We start from the raw sequence: 22,750 nt of genomic DNA, 5'->3' as shown, positions 1-22,750 counted from the left end.
AGCTTGTATGAGAGGAACCCATTGACCTTTTTACACTAGGTGTAATAATATTGTCTGGTTTGAATTAAAGACTGGGCAGTGCGTTTGGGTGGGTGGGTTTTCAATTGTGCTCTGGCTAGTCGCAGCACTTTTTGAGCTTTGAGGGATCCTCTTACTTTGTGGATCTCTTTCGCATTTACACACCTCTTCGTCAAGCTGTTTCCTCCATTTCACCCTCGTTTTCACATAGGCGGTAGCCCAGGAAATTAATCGCCCGGATTACTCCCTTGAACAAATGTCATTGTATTTAAATTCACTTCAGTGGTAACATCAGTGTCAACATTTTGGGTAATTAATGACATTTCACTTCAATGGATTGAGTTTCTGAGGAATGTGCATCTCAGACACCATGGAGGCCGCTTGATCGTACAAGCAGTCAACCCATCAGAAAGCAGTTACTGGGGAATGGTCAGTTTCTATTCTAATCGCCATATCCATTCTAGCCAAGGCGGGTGAGAAAAGAAGCATATCTGTATGCAAGAGTCTCTTATGGATGTGGGAGAAGAATGCAAACTCTCTCTCCTTCATATGAAGTACTCTTGAAACATCCACAAGGTTTAGCTCCCTCATGAGTCTCAAAGTGCCAATGTATCTTTTCCATCGATTGGCGAGTAACATAATTTGTTTTTTTTGGTGTCAAGGACTGTTAATTAGGAAGCAACCACTTGGTTCTCTAGCAAGAGTCTGCTTTGTGTCACAGATGGCATTAAGAACATGGCAACTCCCAGAGATGATTTAAGGACTTATTAAAAGGTCTTGAAAGGGCTACAAGTGCCATTGCTTTCTCATCCTGAAGAAGTTCCCTCCCTAGCTCAGGTGTCCCTACTCCACAGGTTACTATCTAGAGACTGTTCACCCTACTATCCAAGTTCTGCTCTGCGGACAGTAAGGGCCTTGAGGCCATCACCTTATCTATCTAATCTCTCTCTGGGACTTCCTAGGATGGACCTATGCAGCCATCTACATTAGTTCGAAGGGGTTTCAGAGTTGTGCCTTCTTTAAACTCAAGCCCCACCACTCTGTCTCCTTCCTTTCTTGCCCTGATGCTCCTCTACCTCAACACTATTCTATCCTCTACCTGCTACTCTTCTCCCTCCAACTCTACCCCGACTTCTCACCAGGGACTTCCTTTTTCTGGCCCGCCGATGTCTCTTTTCTACACTCTACCTTCACCCACCAATGTTACTCTTTCCTAATCTGCCACCACTCTCCCCTCTCTACTCCACTCCCCCTTTCCCCTCTCCACTACTACTCTCCGCTCTCCAGTACTACTCTCCCCGCATCTACTACTCCACCCTACCTTCTACTAAGTCACCCCCTTCCACTCTCTCACTCACATTCTACTCTCCCTCCAATACTCTCACTCACCCACTTTACCATTTGCTCTCACCTTCTCCCCAAAACGTCTCCACAGTCCAGTCCACTGTCCTTCCTTTTTCTGGTCTCCTTGTCTGCCAACTCCTCTTTCTCTGACCTCACCCAAACATCTCACACCTTCCTGTTTCCTGTGCCCTTTCTTATAATCCCCCTCCTTCTCGCATTGGACTTCTGGCCCTAGCTAATCTTGCCCTGCCATCCCTGCCCAGGAGATGTTTCAAGTGCCATAATACATAAACAGGGGGTTAAGCCCTACCCCTTTTTGCTACGCAGGTCCACCTGCCAGAAAGATGGTGCACCGCAATGTTGGGTTGGTCAGGAAAGGTCCCAATGAGAAAGGGTAGTTCATGTTGTGCGTGCCATATTTGTCCCCAGGGGAGCGGCGAAGTTGGTGCAATGTTGCAATTTTACATGTATCTAGCATAGTTAATGAGAATGGGATATGTGTTAAATTTAGTGTTACTTTGTGTTTATGTTGATACATTTAGATTTGCATGTACACAGCAAGATCTCAAAACCGCCAATGACCAATGCAATATAGGTATGATGTGCCATGAAGCGCCTAGAAACTGGACAACGAGGAGCTTCATAATGCGCATGCCAGAAAGGAGATTTGTCATGAAGAAACCACTGTGAAGAGGATGCAATAGTTTTAAAACATGCATGCACCAACAGGTCTCAAGGGACATATGTTTGGGACAGTTTGGGGTACATGGTGAAAATGTACAGATCTGTATGCCGTGTGCTTTTTCATAGTTTGACCAAGCAGTCAGGGTTTTGCAAGGTGAACTCTGTGTGAATGGGAACACTTTTTTTCAAGGTAGGAGGCAGAGGGAAAGCAATGAGTAGCCATGACATTATCTGATGGTCAGTTACAGCCAGGTTGGGTTTTTAGGTATTGGCAATACATCAGAGCCTATTATTCATTGTTCAGCTAGGTACAGACATATTTTCGTGGCTGAGCAATAAACCTGGGGTGAAGAGACATTAAGGGCAATGTTGACCCATACTTTATGGGTTTCGATTGTTTGCTCTGGTTATATCCGGAGGTCATGCGTGTTGAATTGATAGTCATTTAGATTATAATGAAACAACAATGCCAGAAAGGCTGGGTGGGTGAAATAGTTATCACCAGTTCTAAGGAAACTTATTTATTTTCCCCCCTCCCCATATTGTTTGAAGTGTCCTTGCAAACCATGTGCCAGCTGGAACTTGTAATTAATTATTTTTACGTATAAATGTGTAACTATTTGTAACTATGTGATGTCACAACCTGCCAAGGAAGACTCCTGGAAAGGGGTGTGCTACAAACATGAGCTGATACTTTAGATAAATGAATGTGACCAATGAGAATATGGGAATTAGAAAATATTGGATTTTTTTGTATAGGTTTGATCAATCATGTGTGGGGGGGTGATTTGTAAAAATATGTGGAAGTGTTTAAACTATTGCAAAATGTATATAATGTGAAGTTTTTGTGTGGTTCAGGGTGACTCGGGTTAGTTTGACTCTACAGCGTCATCTAGCTCCTCCCGGCTGATTGTACAATAAACTTGCTTTACATATAAATGTGCACTTGTTTCTTAAGTGGTGGGCCTGGTTTGGGTTAAGGTGATTAGAGACCCATCTGCACAGCATTGAGAATCATTCTTGTTCGTGTTAAGGAACTGCTCTGTGGATAGGTCTGTGGTAAGCATGCAGGTGGGGGGCTTGGGGTTTTCAGAAAGCTGCTCTGCAGCACAATTGTATTAGTCTCTATTGTGGAGATCCATTGTAGCTGCTGGAGCACGGCATGCACAGATGTCATCTGGCAGCACACATCATTCCTTATGGCCGTGCAGATTCTCTGCTGCTCCACTCTACAGACCTTTCTCTTCCCACTGGTCAGAGCAATCTGACGATTGGAGTAATCTACCAGGATGCTCTGGTGGACTGTAATCTTGTAGGTGGTCTGCCCAGGCGTTTGCTGCATGTGGATGCTTGCAATGAAAGGAAACTTGCAAGCATTTGGCTGTAGAGGTATAGGGCGATTCACAGTGGCACTATTCCTATACAAGCAGCCATGTGGGGACAGATACTGCTTCTCTCTTAACTGACATCCACCCCCCCTCTGGGGTAGGACTGGCTCTGGCTTCCACGCTGGCAGGTCAGCCATCCCTCTTGACAAGGTCAGATTGCCGACCTTGTCAAATTTGTGAATGCAACATCTTTGGTTACCAACAGTGTTGCCCCCATTTCTTTCTGGACTCTAAAGGGAAAACATTCGGAAAATAAAAGTGTACTACTTAGCCACATTCTTCATGACGAAACATGGGTGTCTTAAAACCTCAACCCAGTGCTTAAGTTTTGCAGGTTACAGAGGATACCCCTATGTTTCATTTGGGAGTTTAATCCCTAAATGTTCAGTGTCACAATAGGGATATTAATCATGGATTGGGGCTGTAAGGAAATCTATACTACTAAAGTCTTAGCGGCATCTGAGCATGCACTTGAACGAATAAGATATCATACTCCATCCCATGTACCAAGCAGAAATCTGAACAAGAACTTATATCTCCAACCTAAATCCCACAAACATTTCCCAGCAAAAGCAAAAAAATGACGGAGCTTGTTCAAATACATGGGGCAATCCCACCAGGTCTGCTCGCACCCCTTGAGAGCACATATAAAGATCTCGGCGGTTGAGTTACAAGAAAGAAATAATCATGCACCGGACAGAAAAGCCTACAACCTCAGGGAACCCTACTAGATAGAGCCAGAGCAGGGGGCTTACAAGCAATAATGAGTGATTACACAAGAGTCACATGACCTCTGTTTATGCTTAAGGAACTATTCCCCGCTGAAGATTTCTGGCCCAGGACCATCCCCCTCAGGCCCCTTCAAGGTCTTTCTGGGTGATGCATCGGAAGGGGGCTCCTCAACACATTTCTGGTGCATGGGATGTATAAGCTGCTCAGCGTGTGTTAAGATGGATTTCTGAACTCGGACCTGGAGGGGCAGAGGTTCAGAAGGCCAGCCTAGTTTCTTGGAACAGGGTGACCTCTGGACAAGCCAGACCAATCAGGGTAGCGATGGCAGCGGTCAAGACTAAGTCTCAAGAGCGGTGAGGGTGACGGAAAGACCTCAATGAGCACACAAAGCAAGGACACCTACAAATTACTCCAGACAGGTGTTATATTAAAAAGAGACACACATTACAAGGCCTTTGTAACATCGACCATAGCAAAGAATCACAATAATACTAAAGTAAACCAACACATCACAATCAATACAATATATATACAAGACCGAGGGGTCTAAGGAGTTATGAGCATGTAATATGTAGACCACCTAGATGGGGAGGAAAAGAGGCAGTGCAAGTAATCATTAGACCCAGTTCGACATCTGAAATACACCCAACTAGGAGGAAGTCCGAGCCCTACGAAGAGAGGAGCCTTATGCTCAAAAGTACCTGCACGCGCTGGTGCCAAAGGATAAAGTAAGGACTCTTCAAGGGTCTTGGGCCGTTCAGGAAGGTGAATGAAGCTATGCAGAACAAGTCCCCACTACTCAAGCAAGGCCTCCACTTGTGGGCAGAGGCAGGGTGAGAGTGCGGGATAGAGTCGCTATTTCGCAACAGCGGTAGAAAAGAAACGGGCTCCTGCGCGAGGGCCCACCGGTTAGGGTATGGACTACTCACCGGTCCCTGATGCAGGCAGACCCAGACTTCTCCAGTTCAGTTCATGTTGCTGGCAGGTTCAGCTGCGATGATCAGGATGTCTCGACACCGTGTAGATTCTGCGTTGCAGGATGCAGGGTAGAGGGTGTCCCAAATGCAGCGGACGTGCACAGGCTGTTACCGCAGCAGGGCAACACGGCAACCGCGTTTACTCTGGTCCGGGCGCACTCGTCTCACTTCAGACCTGGGAATGCCAAGTGTACGAATTTCGGTGTGAGGGTGCCGTGGACGCAGAGCAAGCAGTAGACCAAGGTTCGAGGGCTTCCCCGAAACGGCGGCGGTGATAGAGCAAAGAGTTCTGCGCAAGCTGGTCAGCCCACTGGTTGGCCCAGGGACACTTCCGAAGAGGCTTACTTGCAGGGTTTGATGAAGGTGCCAGGAATAGTCGATCCCACTATTCCAATGGGTCAAAGCACCTTCGCAGACCTTCTAGGACGATCAGATGCCGAGGGGTCTCGCAGGACGACAGCAGTTCAGGGCGCCAAACCTTCAGCGGGTCACCAGCGGTTCCTCGACTCAGCTTCTTGTTGCAGGATACTTGGCTCCTTATCCCTTCGTTCGGTGTGAACCCAGGAGATCAACATGGTAGTGGTGTTTTCAGCCTCCTCTTATCCAAAGTTCCCTTCACGCCAAAACGGAGAGGACCCAATGGGAGATCTGCTCACAAACACTCACACCATACGTGGACCTATCACGGACCACGGTGGTCCCAGGCATTCAGGACACTCTAGACTCTCTGGCACCCAGGATGTGTATTGGGAACAGATATCCCTGCCCACATCCTGGAGGCACACACAAGGCATGCAGAAGCCCGCGAAAGCATTGGGTTTCATGGGAAAGTGCATGATCAAATATGGACGGACCCGGGTCGGCTCGACCTGGGGAAGGTGAAGGGGCAAGACGGTCAGAGGGCAGGACAGGACAAAGAACCTCGTGGCATGGCCATTTTGGAGTCAGGCCACTCATTTGTGCCAAACGTGGTAAGCGCGGATAACATGGCGAAAAAGGGTTTCCGAACACAATAGAAACGATAGCAGCCACCAGTCCTGTCTGTGACACACTTGCACAGTTCATAATAAGTCCAGCGAGAGTTTCTAGGGCCTTTGGAATGACTAGAGACCCAAGAGCGGAGTAAAGTATGTTACAGTGCACTCTTGTTTCATATTACACAAAAGTTGCAACATGAGGAAAGGACTAAGGGAAACAAAGTCTCCCAGTACTGACGGTCTTAAGGGCATGTCAGTATCCCCATAAGAATTGAGCGAAAGCCCAGAGGAGTGCAGCGGAAGGCTGCGCTTCTCTGGCAAAGTCTAGATCAGGGTGTAAAACAGCAGCAAAAAGTGTGGGGGTTGCCAATATGGGGGGAAAATTACATACAATTATGAAATCTTTCCTAACCGCGTGTTTGGGTAATAGTGGACAAGGCTTGCTCATTGTGGATGAAGAGGAGGGAGCAACGAAGTCCCAACATTATCGGACTACTATATTTCTGAGCCAAGAGAGAGGTACGTTTCAGAGATTTCAGCATTTTAACATGGTGGTTAGAGTGGTCTATGTAATCTTATGCCGGCATCTCTGAGTTGAATTTCATCAGATATTCTTGAAGCCTTCAAGATATTCTCTTTGGCCTGATGGTAGTGAATCTCAGTGAGCACATCAGGGGTCAGCCCTTGTTTCGTGTAATGTAGAATATACTCTGTGCAAGCAACCCAGGTTTGTTCTTTGTGAGAAACCAAAGGGTGTCTCACTAGCTAGTCCCTGGGGATTTGTCACTCAGGGAGCCAGGGCATGGCCATCGCATTTGGAACCGGTCCCTGCGGGTGGACCAGTGCGGGAGGATCACCTGAGTGGGGTCCTCGGGGAGTGGGGTCGGGACACCCAATGGTGAGACACCATATTCCCCCCCCTTGCCAACACTTCTGTCTCATCCTATTTTGTAAGATATGATGACTTCCCAACTCCCACTCCCCCCTTTTTTGCACAAACACTGAGACGAGGAACAGCGGTACTGAGAGGATGAGGAGTACTGACAAAACACTAAGACACACAAGACACTCTTCCATCTGGACAACAGACTGTCCTGTTAACGATGACAGGCAAGGTCAGGCAGGCCCAACCTGCAGCACACCTGCAACACATTAACCTTTCAAAGGGGTTTAAAAAGGAGCCTGCCAGGAAAGAGAAGTCTGTTGCTCTTGGGAAGACAGGAGGGAGGCTGCAAGGCTGAGTCCGGCAGAGGATCCTTACCAGAATGCATCTGAGTAAGAGGGAAGTGGACGCGTATACCCGATGGGTGCGAATGAAAGGGAATTGAACTGTGAAGTGAAGAAAAAAGATTAAACTACCAAAAAAGGGCGAAAGCGAAAGATGAACTGTGTCAAAGTTGAAGTGGTCCTGCAAAGGTCTTTGTAAAAATCCAACGCACATTTGAAAGTCTTCGACATCCAAAAAGAGGTCAGAAACCGGCAGAGGGTGACTCAAAGGAAGATAAGCTTGGGGAAGTGAACCCCCTGGCTTGTTTTTGTTGAATTGTGCACATTGTGCTAAAGGGAGCCGAGCCCGAATGAGGGAGATCCATGGTTCGATCCCGCACGATGGAGACCAATTGAGAACATTGTGCTAAAGGGGCCCAAGCCCGAATGAGGGAGATCCATGGTCCGAGCCCGAACAAGGGAGACCAATTGTGACCATTGTGGTAAAAGGGGTCCAAGCCTGAAGGAAGAAGACCCATGATGAACACTGGAAGCAAGAACTTGTGAATGTGAAAAACCTGATAAGAAAGGAACGTTTGTGCTTGTTTATTAAGACAGGCCCTCTGCAATAAGAGACTGTTATTGGAAAAAGTCTTTGGCAGAAGGCCCCGTTACCTTTGCTTTGAACTGTATCCTTGTGGCAGAGAAGCCAGAGTGTGTACGAAGCTTGAACGTGCCGCCTTGCCATGTGCTGAAAATGTGGGGTAGGGAATTCAAGTTCTCAACTATCCGGACATACTTCTTGAACACTTTTCTTTTTGCATACATTATTGTCCCACACCATTTGTATGTAGAAGTAAGGATTAGCAATAGGTTTTATTAGTATAGGCCCTTATATTTTGACTGAGACTCCACTAGGACTGCGTTATTATTTGATGATCGTAGCTTGCTCCCATCCTTAGATTTAGGCTTAGAAATGCATTCAACCAACCCATTGAAGTTCAATAAACACCCTTTGACTGTCATCACTTGTGTCTGTATTCACTGTTTGATACCATGCCTTCCTGACATCTTCCAGAATCAAAGAGACTTCTAAATAAATCTTGCAAAAGGACTTTCAATCTTTGGTCTTGCGCATGGCTAGGGATCCCACTGATCTGGATGTTACTACTTGATGTTGTGGCCACCACAAAGAACCACTGACCTGGGATGGAAGTCCAAAGACTTTTACTGACCTCCAATAGACCGACAGGATGCTGAATTTGGGTATTCTCTATGGGTCTCGGGGCTTGAGGTTTTGGTGCTAGGACTATCCCTCCATGGCTCGAATTCCCCCAGCATTACCCCTCCTCCCTAGCCCAGGCGTCTGTAATGGGAATGTTAGTTCTATTGACCGGTGGTCCTCTGACTGGGACTTGAGATGCTTTCCCTAATTGAATGGCTAACTGTTTCCCAGTCACCAGGTGTTACTCTCATCACCCCTGTTGGGGTAGATTGATTTTATCCAAATAGAAGAGAGAAATTCACATTACACGCTCCATATTAACATGAAGAATGGATGCAATATTGTTACAACGTTGCAGTTTAGCGTGTATCTAGGATAGTTGAGGTCTGGTAAAGGTTACTTTTAGTGTTATTTTTTGTGTAGTGGGATGCATTTTAGATTTGCATACATGTAGCAGTATATAATTGTGTTAATATAATATGGGAGCGCATCGTGCAACTTAACACAAACACAAAGGTTTTCATATGCGGTAGTCTTGAGAACACATACATAAAAATAAACAAAGCACAGAAGCTTGTTGGGGGAACTGCATGGCCACAAGATTAGCTGGGTGACAGCTGAAACCACATGGAAACGGCTATTTGGAATCAAAATAGAATTTCCCAGGGTTTCCAGCTTTGAAATTGCTAAACTAATAGCAGGAGAAGCATCTGCCACCTGACACGGCCAGTCTAGGGGTAACACTTTAATCGTGTGACTTGGAACAGCAAATCACCACGGGCCTATGAGAAGGTTAACAGGAAAAAGATTATAATGGGAACAGAGACCACATGAATTGAAGTGATGGTCGCGCATGAGAGAATGCCAAGAATACATATTTAGAGTGTCAGAACGCTTGGTGCTCAATGAAAGGAGTTTTGTGTTAGCCATTTTAGGATTATGTGCCTTGCAGGGAGAAACCAAAGAAGAGGGTTGGACTTGTATTTGCAATGTGATAAAATGTATATTCAAGGGGATGGTGCCACAGTGGAAGGCAGCCAATGAGATTGTGGGGATTAGATGTCCTTGTAGAGTGCCAACCCATTTGTATTTTGGATACTGATTTGTAAGGGAACATGGAGGGAAATGTAGCAGTGTGTTACGTGTTCTGGAAATGTATATATAGTGTATCTGTTCTGTGGTTTAGGAGAGACTCGTGTTAGTTTAGCTCCAAGCAGTTGTCTAGCCTCTCTCTGAGTGGCTGTTGTAAAATAAACTTAGTTTAATGATAATGTGCATTCACTTCTTGAGAGCTGGGCTATTTTAGAGTACAGGGATCTGAGGTCAGCCCTGGCAGCCTTCTACCACTACCACTGCTGTCCCACTCCTACCACTACCACCAATTACTACTAGCATTGCCGCTTCTCTACTCCCACCTCTCACTATCACTGCCTATCACTACCACTTCTCGCTATCAGCTCTTATTTCCACCACTAATCTGCTACTCTACTGTTATTCCACTCACTCCTTACTCCCACGCTCCAACAGTGGACAGACCATTCTCTCCAATACCTCTATACTCCTGCCACACTTTCCATCTCTGGTCTCTCAGATGTCCTCTTCCACCTCCTGCCTCACCCAACTAACCCCTAATAAGCCATTCACACACTCACTTCTATAGCCCACCCCCTGCCAGGATTGACCACTTCCGTTATCCAATAGCTTGCCTTGCTAGAAGGGTTTCTGAAGGCTTCATATAGGCTAGTAAGGCGTGCACCCATCTTGGCGTATGCCTAGCCTGGAGTTGATATTGGCTCCCAGGAGATGGGTATTCCTTCAGGTCTCAATGGAGGGCTTTATCTGTTAAAGGTTTCCCCAGTGTTTATTGGGGTTTGTTATTTCTTTCTTTTTAAATAATAATCCCTGGTGGGTTTGTGGTGGTGTGCAGGTTCCACTTTTGGATGCCATATCAGCTCCTAGAGCCTCCACGGTATCCCTCTCACTTGTGGCAGGTGTTTTGCCGCTTGTAGCATCCCGAGGGATAGCAGCCGTCCTCCGCTGCGTGGCTCCTGCCAGTGTTGCCTTGTTGGCCACATCCCGCGGCAAACAACTCCATAGCATGATATTTTCCGGGCTTCAGCCCACTGATTTTCTCTGTGGACTTGCCGCCACCAGGACAGCGTGGGGAGGGAAGGGGACAGCCCACACATGCTCGCCTCCCTTCCCTGCCTCGGCCTGTCCAATGTACTGTCCATATCTTCCCATTTAAACCAACGAATATTCTTAAGGATTTTAGGGTTTCAACTTCAATATATTTGTACACAACATTTGGCATGCTTTCTCTCTGTCTGATGATGCATTCAAGGCTATTAGTGACGTGAATGTCTAGGTTTAAAGGTCTGTTCACAGGATCATTTTTCATATAATCAACCCGGTTTTCCACATCGAGAACTAGTATGTTCAAATATGACAATTTGCGTGTAAGTTCTACTATGCTTGTATGTTATGGAGTAGTTTTTGGAAGTCCAATTTGGTAGGAGGAGTGTCGAGAAACAGGTTCTGCGTTGGGTTTAATGAATCTGGACGATTGTCAGTGTCTTGCTTATTGGGTTTCTCTGCTGCTGACCTCATTCGCCCCACCTTTAGTTCCCTGAATTTGCTTGTCGATGATTACAAAAGGGGAAAAGAAACAATGTGTTGGGGTCTAAGGACTAAGTTATGGGTTTGGGCAGGTCTAGGCCTTTCCCCCAATTCAGGAGGATTAATCAAATGTTGGTGCCTCAGCTCTCATAGGGGCGATCATGCTAAGGAACAAAGTACCAGGACAATGCCAAAAGGCTCTTGTGGCTGAATTGCAGTGTATGGGCCAATCTACAACCTTCTAATAGGTGCAGCATTGGGGGAGGTGGGGTGGTCACTCTCTGCAAAATTCTAGGTTGGCATGTCACATCATCCAGTGTGGGCCTGATGCGAAATGGCCCCAAAAGATGGCCAAATCTTCTGCCTCTCACTCGTTCTCCATGGGACTACATCAAACAGAAGTCACCTGCAAATTTAATTCCGCAGTTCTTGCTCAGCTTTTGTGGGTTACTCCCTGTGCACAACCTCACAGTTTCCCTGGGCAGAGTGCCTTTAGAAGCCATACACATCTATATTGTCAGCCAGAAAGGCTATCCTCGATGTTTCACTGCGTTGCCTCTTAAATAGGTTGGTCATGCTAAGACTTTCACTGCAGCCCTCCCTGTTTTTTCCCCAAGATTTGCGTGGGCCTCCATATCACTGTTCCAATTCTTGGGCGGGTTTCTGCCACCGTGGGCTGCGTAGCATGGCTCAGTTGATTGTGCCCATCGCTAATTCTCCCGATCTCACCGACTCAGGGTGTTTGTTCTCCACCAATCTGTGCCAGGGACTAGGCCCATCCATCATATGACTCAGGGTGACTACCTCACAGGGAGACCCAAGCCTGGCGGAGCTCATCTATTCGGCCTTCATGGTCACAAACGTAGCCACCACCTTTGCATACATTTTACATTAGTTCTGAATAATTGTAGAATTCTAAGAAAATATTTAAATAAAATACATGCCTGTGTTCCAGAAGAACGCCTTTCCTTACAGGCCCTCTTAAATGGAAAGCCATTGCTGAACGTATAAGGTGAGAAAGAGCCAATCGGCCAGGTACTGATTAGGATGCAACAAGTCTGCAGTTTCTCAGGCTTCCCATGTATTTTGGCACAGCAGGGTAAAGGGGAGCACACACTCATCCTGACAAAGAAAAGGAGAAGTAGCTGATATGCAAGTGCATCTTCCAGGGAAAGAGCACATTGCCCTTGTCCACACCCTATCATGGGACAGTATGCACTTGCCATAACCTCTCTGAGAAGCGACCAAGTAGCCTTTTACAACAACCAAAATAAACATAGGTCCATCAACAAGGAGACTTCCCACTGATGTTGAAGTGTTGACTGATGTTTGCCATAGGTCTGGTGCTGGCATGTTTGCCATAGGTCTGGTGCTTGCAGTACTCACATATTTCTATTAGACAACACCAATATGAAACATACATTCGTAAACTTACCTTCTCTTGCAGGAGAAAACAGATCACCTAAACTGCTTCTCCCATATAGATTTGTGATGTGTAAATCCATATATTTCACAAAATCTTTTTCCATTGAAGATAGAACATCTAGACTCGCTCTGCGACACATTCCTGCAGCCAAATAAAACAGTACATTAACACGTTTAGTTGTTTGCAAAGCACATGATAAAATCTGAAAAATAAATGTGCATTAATAAAATAAATCTGACATTGCAAGCTAGTCTAACTATTCTTACACAATCATCGTAAGGAAGCCAACATTCATTTGTCAATTCAAACAACTATTGTATGAGTGCACCAAATGTTTTATGGGGTGAAATAAATACATTTACTGTAGGACACAATACAAATAATGATTGGATAGGTGCACCACAGAATCCATTCATGACTCCCAAGTGGCAGCTAACTTATAACAAATTGTTCTTCATATTTAAAGACTAACTGGCAATCTGAAGGAGAGCTAGAAACAGAGGCAAAAATAGGACTAAACACAATTTATTTATTTTTGCATTTATAAAGCACACACAAACCCTGGGGCATTGGGGCACTACAATCCAGTTACATGGAGCCCCGTCGGCTGGGAAAGTACTTAGTTCAGATTAGATAGTGGTACATATGAATAGGTGAACGTTAGACAGTGGTAGGTATGAATAGGTAAACATGCAGGTACAATCATGGCAGTGTTCATTCATAGGTGACAGAGACCGGTACAGTTTCAACACCCAGACTACTGATCTAGGCAAATATCCGTGTTTTAGGGCTTTTTTCGAAAGGCCAGTAAGATTTTTCCGCTCTTAAGGGCTGCAGGAGGGCGTTCCATTGTTTTGCAGCAAGGACATGGAAACTTGAGCCTCCCGCTCTGGTTCGCTTCAATTTTGGTAGGACCAGTCTCTGGGTGTAGGGTGTTCTGGTAGCCCTACCGTTTGTTGGATAACACATGTTTGGGCTGGATATGGTGGGGCCACTTTTGATATGCACCTGTGTGTAATGGTGAGTGTCTTCAAGCAGATTCTTTGCCATATTTGTAGCCAGTGTACTGCTTTCCTGGCTTCAGATATATGGTGATGATTGGGTATGTTTAATGCCCCCCGTAAAGCAATATTTTGAATCGTCTGGAGCTTGTGTATATTGTGGGAGGATGTGCCGGCGAAAAGGATGTTGCAGTAATTCAATTTTGCCCCTACCACCGCTCGTGCAATAGTTATCTTCAGATTGATAGGGTCTGGCTGCGATGAGGAGTTTGCTGGCATATGCTGCAGAGGAGGATATGGCATTTACTTGACCAGAGAGGGAGACGGTGGAATCTAAGTAAACCCCAAGGGTCTTCACAGCCGTTGATACTATGATCATCGTGCCGTCTATGTTGAAGGCAGTGTAATCTGCGTCCAGTTTGTTTAGGATTGAGTGTGATCTGACTAGATGTAGTTCCGTCTTTTCGTTGTTGAAGCAGAGGCCATGGGTCGCCATTCGTGCCTGCATGGTGGTGTATGTGGAGTTTAACAGGGCAGCGTCTTGAGTGTAGTTGCCCGATAGTGGGAGGAGGATTTGTGTGTCATCTGCATAATATGTGTAAATAATGCCCTCAGCATCTAGGAGGTCAAAGAGAGGCTTAGTAAAAATATTATACAGCGTGGGAGAGACAAGAGTCTTGGGGTACTCTGCATGGTGAACAGGGATGAAAACCGGAGGGCCGGGGATGGAGAAAGTGATGAACCCTATCCCCATTTGGTATGAAACCACTTTTGAAAACTGCAACAATAATTCTGCGAAGTTTCTTGTCCAGTGACAAACTAGGGCCCTGAACAACTTTCCAATTTCAGAGAACAAATGCAGATACTTTGGCACAGAAGCATTTAACTATCAATCGGCTGAAGTCGCATAACCCATAATTGTACAACCCTTTTCCCTTCAGAGTCCTCTCTATAAACATGCCACTATTCCAAAAGAAGACAGAAGGGGGAGCAATGTGATGATGTTGTGTGAATACCTATAAAGGTGAACTATTGCTATGGTCACATGACCAGTTATTTTTAGAGGATGGTTCAAGCCTCAAGTTGGCCAAGTTGGTGCATGACGGTCATAAGGAATACGTTACTTACCTGTAACTACTGCTCTTCAGCAGTGGTATCTTTCATAGAGTCACATGCTGTTTGAATATTCCCTGATGATAGGCTGGGAATCCTCCGTAACATTAAAGCAGCTTACCTTTACATTTATAAACTGCTCGTCACTTTAGTGCTCTATTAGAGTCATTTTGGATCATATTGCCCACAGCCAATAGATGTGTCTCCCTTAACTCCACCCCTAGAGATCATCTTCAAATTTGGCATTGTGCATGTGAAGTGGCAATATAAGCCAAGAAGAGTCGAGCGTGTTAAATGGACGGGTCGCATGTGAATGTATGAAAGATACCAATGCTGGAGAACAGGAGTTACAAGTAAGTAACTTATTCCTTGTCCAGCATTGGATCTTTCATAGAATCACATGCTGTTTGAATATTATAATAAAACAGTACATACATAAAGACCACTAGGGTGGAGGTACAGATTAACTGAAGGAAACAACTCACCTCAGAGACAATTACCTCAACAGGTTTCATAGCACTGCCTGGCCGACACGGAACTCCTCCCTTGAGTCCCTATTAATGCAGTAGAACCTCAAAGGTATAACCAGACCTGCAGGGGGCTGCGCAGCAAATATCCAGTAGGAGGAACACCAGATAAGAAATCTGCATTAGCAGCCACAACCCTTGTCGAGTGTGCTATATGCCTGTCCGGAAGGGGGGTCTGTTAGCCTGCTGATGACAGTCTGAAATACCCGCCGGCAACCATGTTGCTATAGAAGACTATAAAAGGGTGTTGCCCTTGCAGGAAGAACCAAAAGCCACAAACAATTGTGATGTCTTGCGGAAGTCCTTAGTGCGAGCCGCACAGAACTTTAGGGCTCAGACCACATCCAGAGAATGCAAGGATCGTTCACCAGGCGATCAAGGAGAACCAAAGAACACAAGCAAAACCATAGGTTCATTAAGGTGAAAAAAAGACAGAACCTTTGGCATGAAGGAGGGGTTAGTGCGATGGACCACCTTTGATTGATTAAATGCCAGGTAAGGAAATTTTCAGGAAAGAGGCAGAATTTCGCCTACTTGCCTGTCAGAAGTGATGGCAAACAGAAAGGTGGTTTTCCTGGAGAAAAACTTCAAAGAGGCTTTTTTTTAAAGGTCCGAAATGAGGGCCCATTAGCTTGCACAGGACCACCCAGGCTGGAGCACTAGCTCAGACAGGAGCAAAGCAGTGAAACAGTCCCATGAGGAATTCTTTTACAAGTGTATGAGACCATAGAGACGGCGTACTTGGAGATCGTGTAAAACATGAAATTGCAGCCAAATGCACTCTTATGGAAGAGTGCGCTAAACCAGCTTTGGCCAAAGACAGTAAGAACAGCAAGACATCTGGCATCTGTACTTGAAAAGGTTTGAGACAATGAACTGCACACCAGATGGCAAATTGTTTCCACTTGCTCTTGTAGCAGGACAGTGTAGATGGTGCCAGGGCCAAGGCTAAGATATTTCGGCAGTCTGGAGGCAGAGGTAAATTCACACATTCTAGGGATACAGGAGCCAGGCTGTCAAGCGGAGAGATGCTGGATTGTGATGTAACATGGACCCCCCTTTTTCTGGAGAGAAGGTTGAAGAGAGGAGGCAACCTGATGGAAGGGCCCTCAGAGAGCTGCAGGAGATCATAGTACCAGATTTGTCATGGCCAAGCAGAGGCTACTAGGATAATTCTGCACCGTTGCTGTTTGAGCACACTGAGCACCCAAGGTACAAGCAGGATCGGGGGAAAGGCGGAGAGGAAGATTCTGTCCCACAGGAAGGAAAATGCATCTCCCAGACTCCCCATCTGATGGAATCTGCTCACAAATGCTTTGCAGTTCTTGTTTGTTGCAGTCACTTTCGGAATCCTGCACCTGAAGAAGATCCAGAGAACATGGTCTTCAGAAGTTCCAGCTCGTGGCAGAATTGGAGTTGCCTGCTGAGGGAATTAGACACTGTATTGTGGATCCCTGGTAGGTGAAAGGGAATTAAGAACCTATTTTGTGTCCGAGCCCATGACCACAGCTCCTGAGCTTCTGCTGACAGTACCGGTGAGCGGGTGCCCCCTTGTTTGCAAATATAAAACATGTTGGTTGTGTTGTCTGTGAAGATGCAAAACACCCAGTGTTGCAGTTAAGGTCTGAATGACTTCAGGACCCAGGACACAGCACCTAACTCAAAGACATTGATGTGAAGCTTCTTTTCGTCAGGCAACCAGAGGCCACACGCATGGAACTGACCCGGGTATGCTCCCCCAGCCATCCAGTGAAGCGTCTGTCGTGACTGTGATGTCATGATCTGGAAAGCGAAAGGGGGCACCTTAAGTGAGATGGGGACTAGTGGAGAGTGTTGCAAAAGGGACGAGTCGGATGAATCTGGTCTTACCAGGAACCTGACAATTTGTTGGCAACGGGCATCTAGGAATTCCTGAAGGGGTCTCATTTGCAGTCTGCAGTGTGGAATTAAATGGGATGAAAAATGACATCTCTAGTAGGGATTTGAGAGTGCGGACTGAAGCAGCTAACGGCTGTGCCAGTAGAAAGACTTAAACCTCTGCTTCAAAGGTGTGGCAGCAAAAGAAAGAACGTGTTTAGACATGACCCTAGAACAGAGTGCTCTGTGATGAAGTTAATCATAAGTCTACGAGAATTCTAGTGACGTCAAGCAGAGGATTGTCATTTCTGTATGTCGGACCGCTCGTGGTAGCGATGCAGCTCTCACCAACCAGTCATCCAGATATGGGTCAACGTGAATCACTGAACAGCGGTGGGCTGCGAGATGCTCAGTGCATATTCTTGGTGCAGACTTTAGTCCAAAGGTCAAGGCCTTGAAATGGTAATGTTGTCCTGCTACAGTGAAGTGAAGGAAATGCCTATGGCACCGATGGATTGGGATGTGGAAGAATGCATCCTCCAGGTGTAGGTAGGAAAGGAAGTGTCCCTTATGCAGATGGCTCAACATGTGCTGGAGCAATACCATGCAAGAAATTTGGGACCATAGGAACTTATTGAGTCTGAATAGGTCGAGTATGGGCCTCCAACCTGCCAATTTCTTTGTTGACCTGAAAGAATCTGGAGTGCACTCCTGTGCCGTGTAGTTGAGTTGGAATGGGCTCAATTACTCCCTTGGCATGGAGGCATTGCTCCTTACGGAGAAGCTATGGCAGATGTTTTTCAGTCTTTGGCACAGGAGGAATGGATGGATGGAAGATGGCCAATACACTCTAGAGTATAGCTGTGTCGAATGAGGGACCACACCCATTTGTCTGTGGTGATAGCAGTCCACTGCGTGACTAAATTGGAAAGTGGCCTCCCACAGGTTGCGGAAGTGGGGTGCCGGAACTGGGGCTTGGTCAGGCCTGCTTTGGAGCCTGAATTTTGGCCTATCACGATGCCGATTTCCTTGATAGTCTTGGTATCTTCCTTTATAACTCTCTTGGGAGGTGCCTGGTGGTGATGTTTAGGAACATTAGGATGACCTGCAGTCCTTCGATGTCCTAGGAAAACGAGATTTATTAGACCAAAATCACTGGCACTGCTGCTGCAAAGTTCCCAGAGAATGAACAGTGTCCATGTCAGCCTTGGAGAGTGTCATCCACCTTCTTGCCAAACAAGTCAATACCATCGAACAGCGTGGCAACCACCTTGGATTGCACATCTGAGGGGGAAGTTTGGTGGACTTGACCAAATGCTGTTGGCGCAACACAGCTCCATTACCAATTTGCCTGAACCCGGTGTCAGATATCCACAGTGACGGAAATGGCATGGTCTAAAGCAGCCACACCTTCATGCAAGAGGGTTAGCGCCTTATCTCTCTTGTCATCTTGTAGGAAAACAATAATAACGGCCAATTTATACCAGAACACCCGGTCATAACAGGCAGAAAATGGCCATAGAGTTTGCTGCATTGATAGTGGTAGCAGCAGTGGAGATGGCATGCTTTTCAAAAGCGTCCAACTGCTTTGCCTTTTTGTCCGGAAGTTTCATACAAGGGTAAGAAGGGTTTGCAAAGCATTTCTGCGCCGCTGCGCAGACGATGGAATCTTGACTAGATTGAATATTGAGGAACTTTGGGGCAGACTCGGAGCATTAAACCTTTTCTCGAAGCAATTTATTTTTGGTGGTGCAGTGAAGGGGTTTCTCATAACAAGCAGACCATTCTCCCAAATATCTTCCAGAACTGGAATGGCTACTTCCTTGTGGAGTCACACCGTTCATAAAAGGAAGCATTCCTTTCTGTGTTTCTTAGGAAGCAGATCGGATAGCTTCACAGCCAGAGACAAGAGGGTCTGAAAAGAGCCAATTTCAACCATGTGGAATCGCTGGGTAGCAGTTCAGCTGCCTTGCCACCCCCTGGCACCAGATCATCAACTCATCAGCTCTATCAGTATGAGGAGAACCATCAGTAAGAGAGGCAGTCATATGTGTCAGTATCTGTGAGTTTAACTTGAGGAAGGAATAGGACCCGAGAGGGATGTCCAGATGGTGGTGGTAGAATTAGCCCTTGTTCTACAGGGAAGACACGAGGACCTTGAGGAAGTGGCAAAGGCAGGTAGGGAGCCGTTGTTTAAGCTCCGATACTATGGTCTGCAAAGTGGTCAAGATGTTCAAGAGACATCCTGAGACCCCCGAAGGAGTAGGGGTTTGTAAAGGTTTTGGCAGAGGCTCAGATTATATAGGAGCCTGGTGCAAAGGTGTGGAGCGACACTGGGAGATGGTTCTTGACAAAGAACATGCTTAGATGCCAGAGGAGCACATGGGGGTGGCACAACAGTAGTCGGAAGCATACCTTCATCATCATCATCTGAGAAGACTCCATCTTGCACATCCAAGTCTGATTCCACTCCATGCCTTAAAATCTCCTCAGGTGGGGCCATAGCTGGGCAATGAACCACAGGTGGCACATACAATGTCAATGAGAAAAAAGTGGCTGCATACAGGTCGGCCTGGGAAGGAACGACAGCACAGATGATGGATCTCGAGCCTGAGCACTGAGACATACGTCTTGGTGGTAGATGAGGTGGCGGTACTGGTTAAGGATTTATGCACCGTAGAAAATGTCTAAGAGGTCAGTGTCAGCTTGGTAGTTGATGGGGTGATGGTCGACTATGTGGACTTAGACCGCCGATGAGGTAATCTATGAGGCAGGTGCAGAGCGAGTGTCGTGGATGAACATTGTTTTTATGAAGTGGGATGCTTTGTAGATGAACATTTGGATGAAGCAACTGTCACCGGAGTGTTGGTAGCCGATGGAATTGCCATCGATGGAGCATCCGAGCATGTGAAGTATGTCCCTTCTTTACTCTACTCCCTTGGGTAGAATCATTGTGGGACCTCAACCACGGATGAGTGAGTGCGCTCAAGGGATCTGCTCTGCCACACAGACGCATAACTTTGGACTGAGGTAGGGTCAGAAGCACCATAATCCAACCAAATGACTAACCTCCTGTGGCGATCTTTCCGAGTCTTGGAGGAGAATGACTGGCAGATGGAACAGCCATTCATATCATGATCCAGATACAGGAAACATAGGCATTCGTCATGAAAATCCTAGATGTACACATTCTTGAGGTGACATGTGGAGCATGCCTTGAAGAGGCTTTTCTTCTGTGCATCTGCCATAGTGCCACAGTCAGATTTCTGAAGGTCTCAGCGGTAGGAACAGCTATCCCAGAGGCGACGGAATGGACTGGAATTCGACAGCCATAGGTAGAGGAACACAGAGAATCAAACAATGAGGTTCTCGATAATAAAAAATGAAGAATAGACTAAATCATCGAAAGACTGATTTCTTTCGAGGACTCCCAACACTGACTGTGCGGTAAAAAATATGGAGATGGCCTTGAGGGCTGGAGCTAAGGGAGACCGTCTATGGGCTGTGGGCAATATGACCCAAAATGTCTAATAGAGCACTAAAGTGACAAGCAGTTTAGAAATGTAAAGGTAAACTAATTTAATATGAAGGAGGATTCTCAAATTATCCATGGGGAATATTCAGACAATATGTGAATCTAAGTGTCAGGATTCTTCCTACATCAACCCATTCCCTATCAATCAGAAATAGGTGTCCGGGCTTAAGATGGTGCTTGTATAGCAAAAGACCACTGCTTGTACGGTCATCTAATGTTCCGCTTCATCTCCACAGCACATGATTCCATAGGCTTAATGGACACATGTTGCCATGGCGAATCTGGCCTCCATTACACTCACACTACAGTGGGAAACGCTGAAGGCGTGGAGTTTGGGCTCCATTGCAACCTGTTAAATACTTCTGGGTTGCTCACATCGCCGCTTCTGATTTAGAAAGAATTGCAGATCTGCTCTGCTTCGTTTTTTGTCTCATGTGATTTCCTACCTTGCTCCTGTTACCTTGCTTTGTACCTCTGTGATCCTTTGAGACCCGGACCGTCATACCGACTACACCTCTGCCTGCTGAATTGGAATTATCTGTTTTCACGTGTGCCGAACTCAGCCTGCCTCCTGACTTCCCGCTTGCCTACCGATTTGGATTTGTTTGCTTTCACATGTGCCGAACTCAGCCTGCCTCCAGACTTCCCGCTTGCCTGTCGATTTGGAATTGCTTTCTTTCATGTGTGCCGAACTCGGCCTGTCTCCTGACCTCCCGCTTGCCTGCCAACTCCACATGCTTTGATTCGGTTGTTAATGATCCCGGAACGTTATTTGGACTACTCTTCAGTATTTGTTATGGGTTCGTGTTCACCAGCAACTTCAACTTGTTTATATCATCAGGAAAACTCACCATACTTCAACTACCTGGATTGCCAACTTTTTTCCTTCACTCCTATCCTGCGAGACACCAGCAACACCCTAGTGTATTACCTTAGAGCGCTGGAACTTGAGACTGTCCACTACCTGCGCTTAAGCCGTTAGGCGTCCTCGTTGCGAGGGGGTAGAACTGGACTAGAGACTTCCTGTAATCGCTTAGGCGTCCTCGTGCTGTCGGGTTAGGAACAGAATACACTGGATGCGCCGCTGGTACCGGAATACACTCCAAAAATCTATATTGGTAAGTCTCTGCACCTGATGTCCATATTTCTTGCTCCTATAATCTCTCCCTTCATCCATTATGTCTTTCTAGATTGCTCAATACAATCCCAGTCTTGTGCTTTGATGTGACCCAGAACAGATAAGAAGAGTTGTTGGTAACACTGGTCAGTGCTTTGTGTTTATGTCTTGTTCCTTGCACACTTTGAGATCGACTCTCCAAGTAACTTGCTCATGTTCCTTTGCAGTGCCTGGTCCTTCGTGTGGTGTTCCTTATCTTTCGACTAATTGATCCCTCTGTATTTTACCTTGTGTGTATCCAGAGGGTTACATTGGTAGGAAGAACTCAACGGCTACGCTTCGGGTACAACCTCAGGTTCTACTACCTCGGATTCTGACACTATGAAGGATCCAATGCTGGAGAATGAAAATTAACTGCATTGCCAAAACACACTATGCTAGAAGAAATGTTCTGCATTGCATGTAGGCGTTTAGCCTGTTAAACGAGGAATCCTTTATCGTTGTATTCTATTTTTCTAGTGGTCATTTGAGATGATGCCTTTATCTTCCTCTCTTGTCCCTGCAAAATAGCCAAGGAGCTTTGTTTCTTTCAGTGAGATTTGGTCCTGTAGAAGAGTGGGGTAGGCCTAGGCAAGACAATGCTAGTCTCTATAATGTATTTTGTCAAATAAAATTCATTGTACTTTTTCAAAAGCTATAAAGAACTAAACATCTCACATAATGAAGAGAAGAAGAGGCATATCATCAATTCAACATCCAGTCTTTTAGCCTTGTAATATCCTAGAATAAGATACTCTTCTGACATGGTTAAACTCCTTATATGATATTTATTTTATTTCTTATAGCACAAACATAGTTGAGGAGCGGCTGGGTGCCAGCATTGGGTTTGGCATTTTATACAGTAGCACAGTACTGTTGTTGGAGGGGAGAGGAATTGTTCTTCGTCCATTTGCTGTTGTTGAAAATGCTGCGTTTTTAGAGTTTTGCAGAACAGAAGGTTGGTG

General features: G+C 46.0%; 1 protein-coding gene across 2 annotated transcripts in view; it reads right to left on the bottom strand.

The window, feature by feature from the left end:
• The window catches only part of LOC138514123 (protein NEDD1-like), a 1,022,049-nt gene that overhangs the window by 203,872 nt on the left and 795,427 nt on the right, over positions 1 to 22,750 (bottom strand). For both annotated transcript variants that reach the window (XM_069629422.1, XM_069629421.1), the window contains exon 9: positions 12,606 to 12,737. In XM_069629422.1, the coding sequence (XP_069485523.1) occupies positions 12,606 to 12,737 (132 nt within the window). The remainder of the gene's footprint in view (positions 1 to 12,605; positions 12,738 to 22,750) is intronic.

The sequence above is a fragment of the Ambystoma mexicanum genome, chromosome 12 (assembly GCF_040938575.1).
Source record: "Ambystoma mexicanum isolate Mex_15411 chromosome 12, UKY_AmexF1_1, whole genome shotgun sequence".
NCBI classification, from domain to species: Eukaryota; Metazoa; Chordata; class Amphibia; order Caudata; family Ambystomatidae; genus Ambystoma; species Ambystoma mexicanum.
The sequence above is the reverse complement of the archived record's forward strand: the minus strand, read 5'-3'. Positions and strand labels throughout refer to the sequence as shown.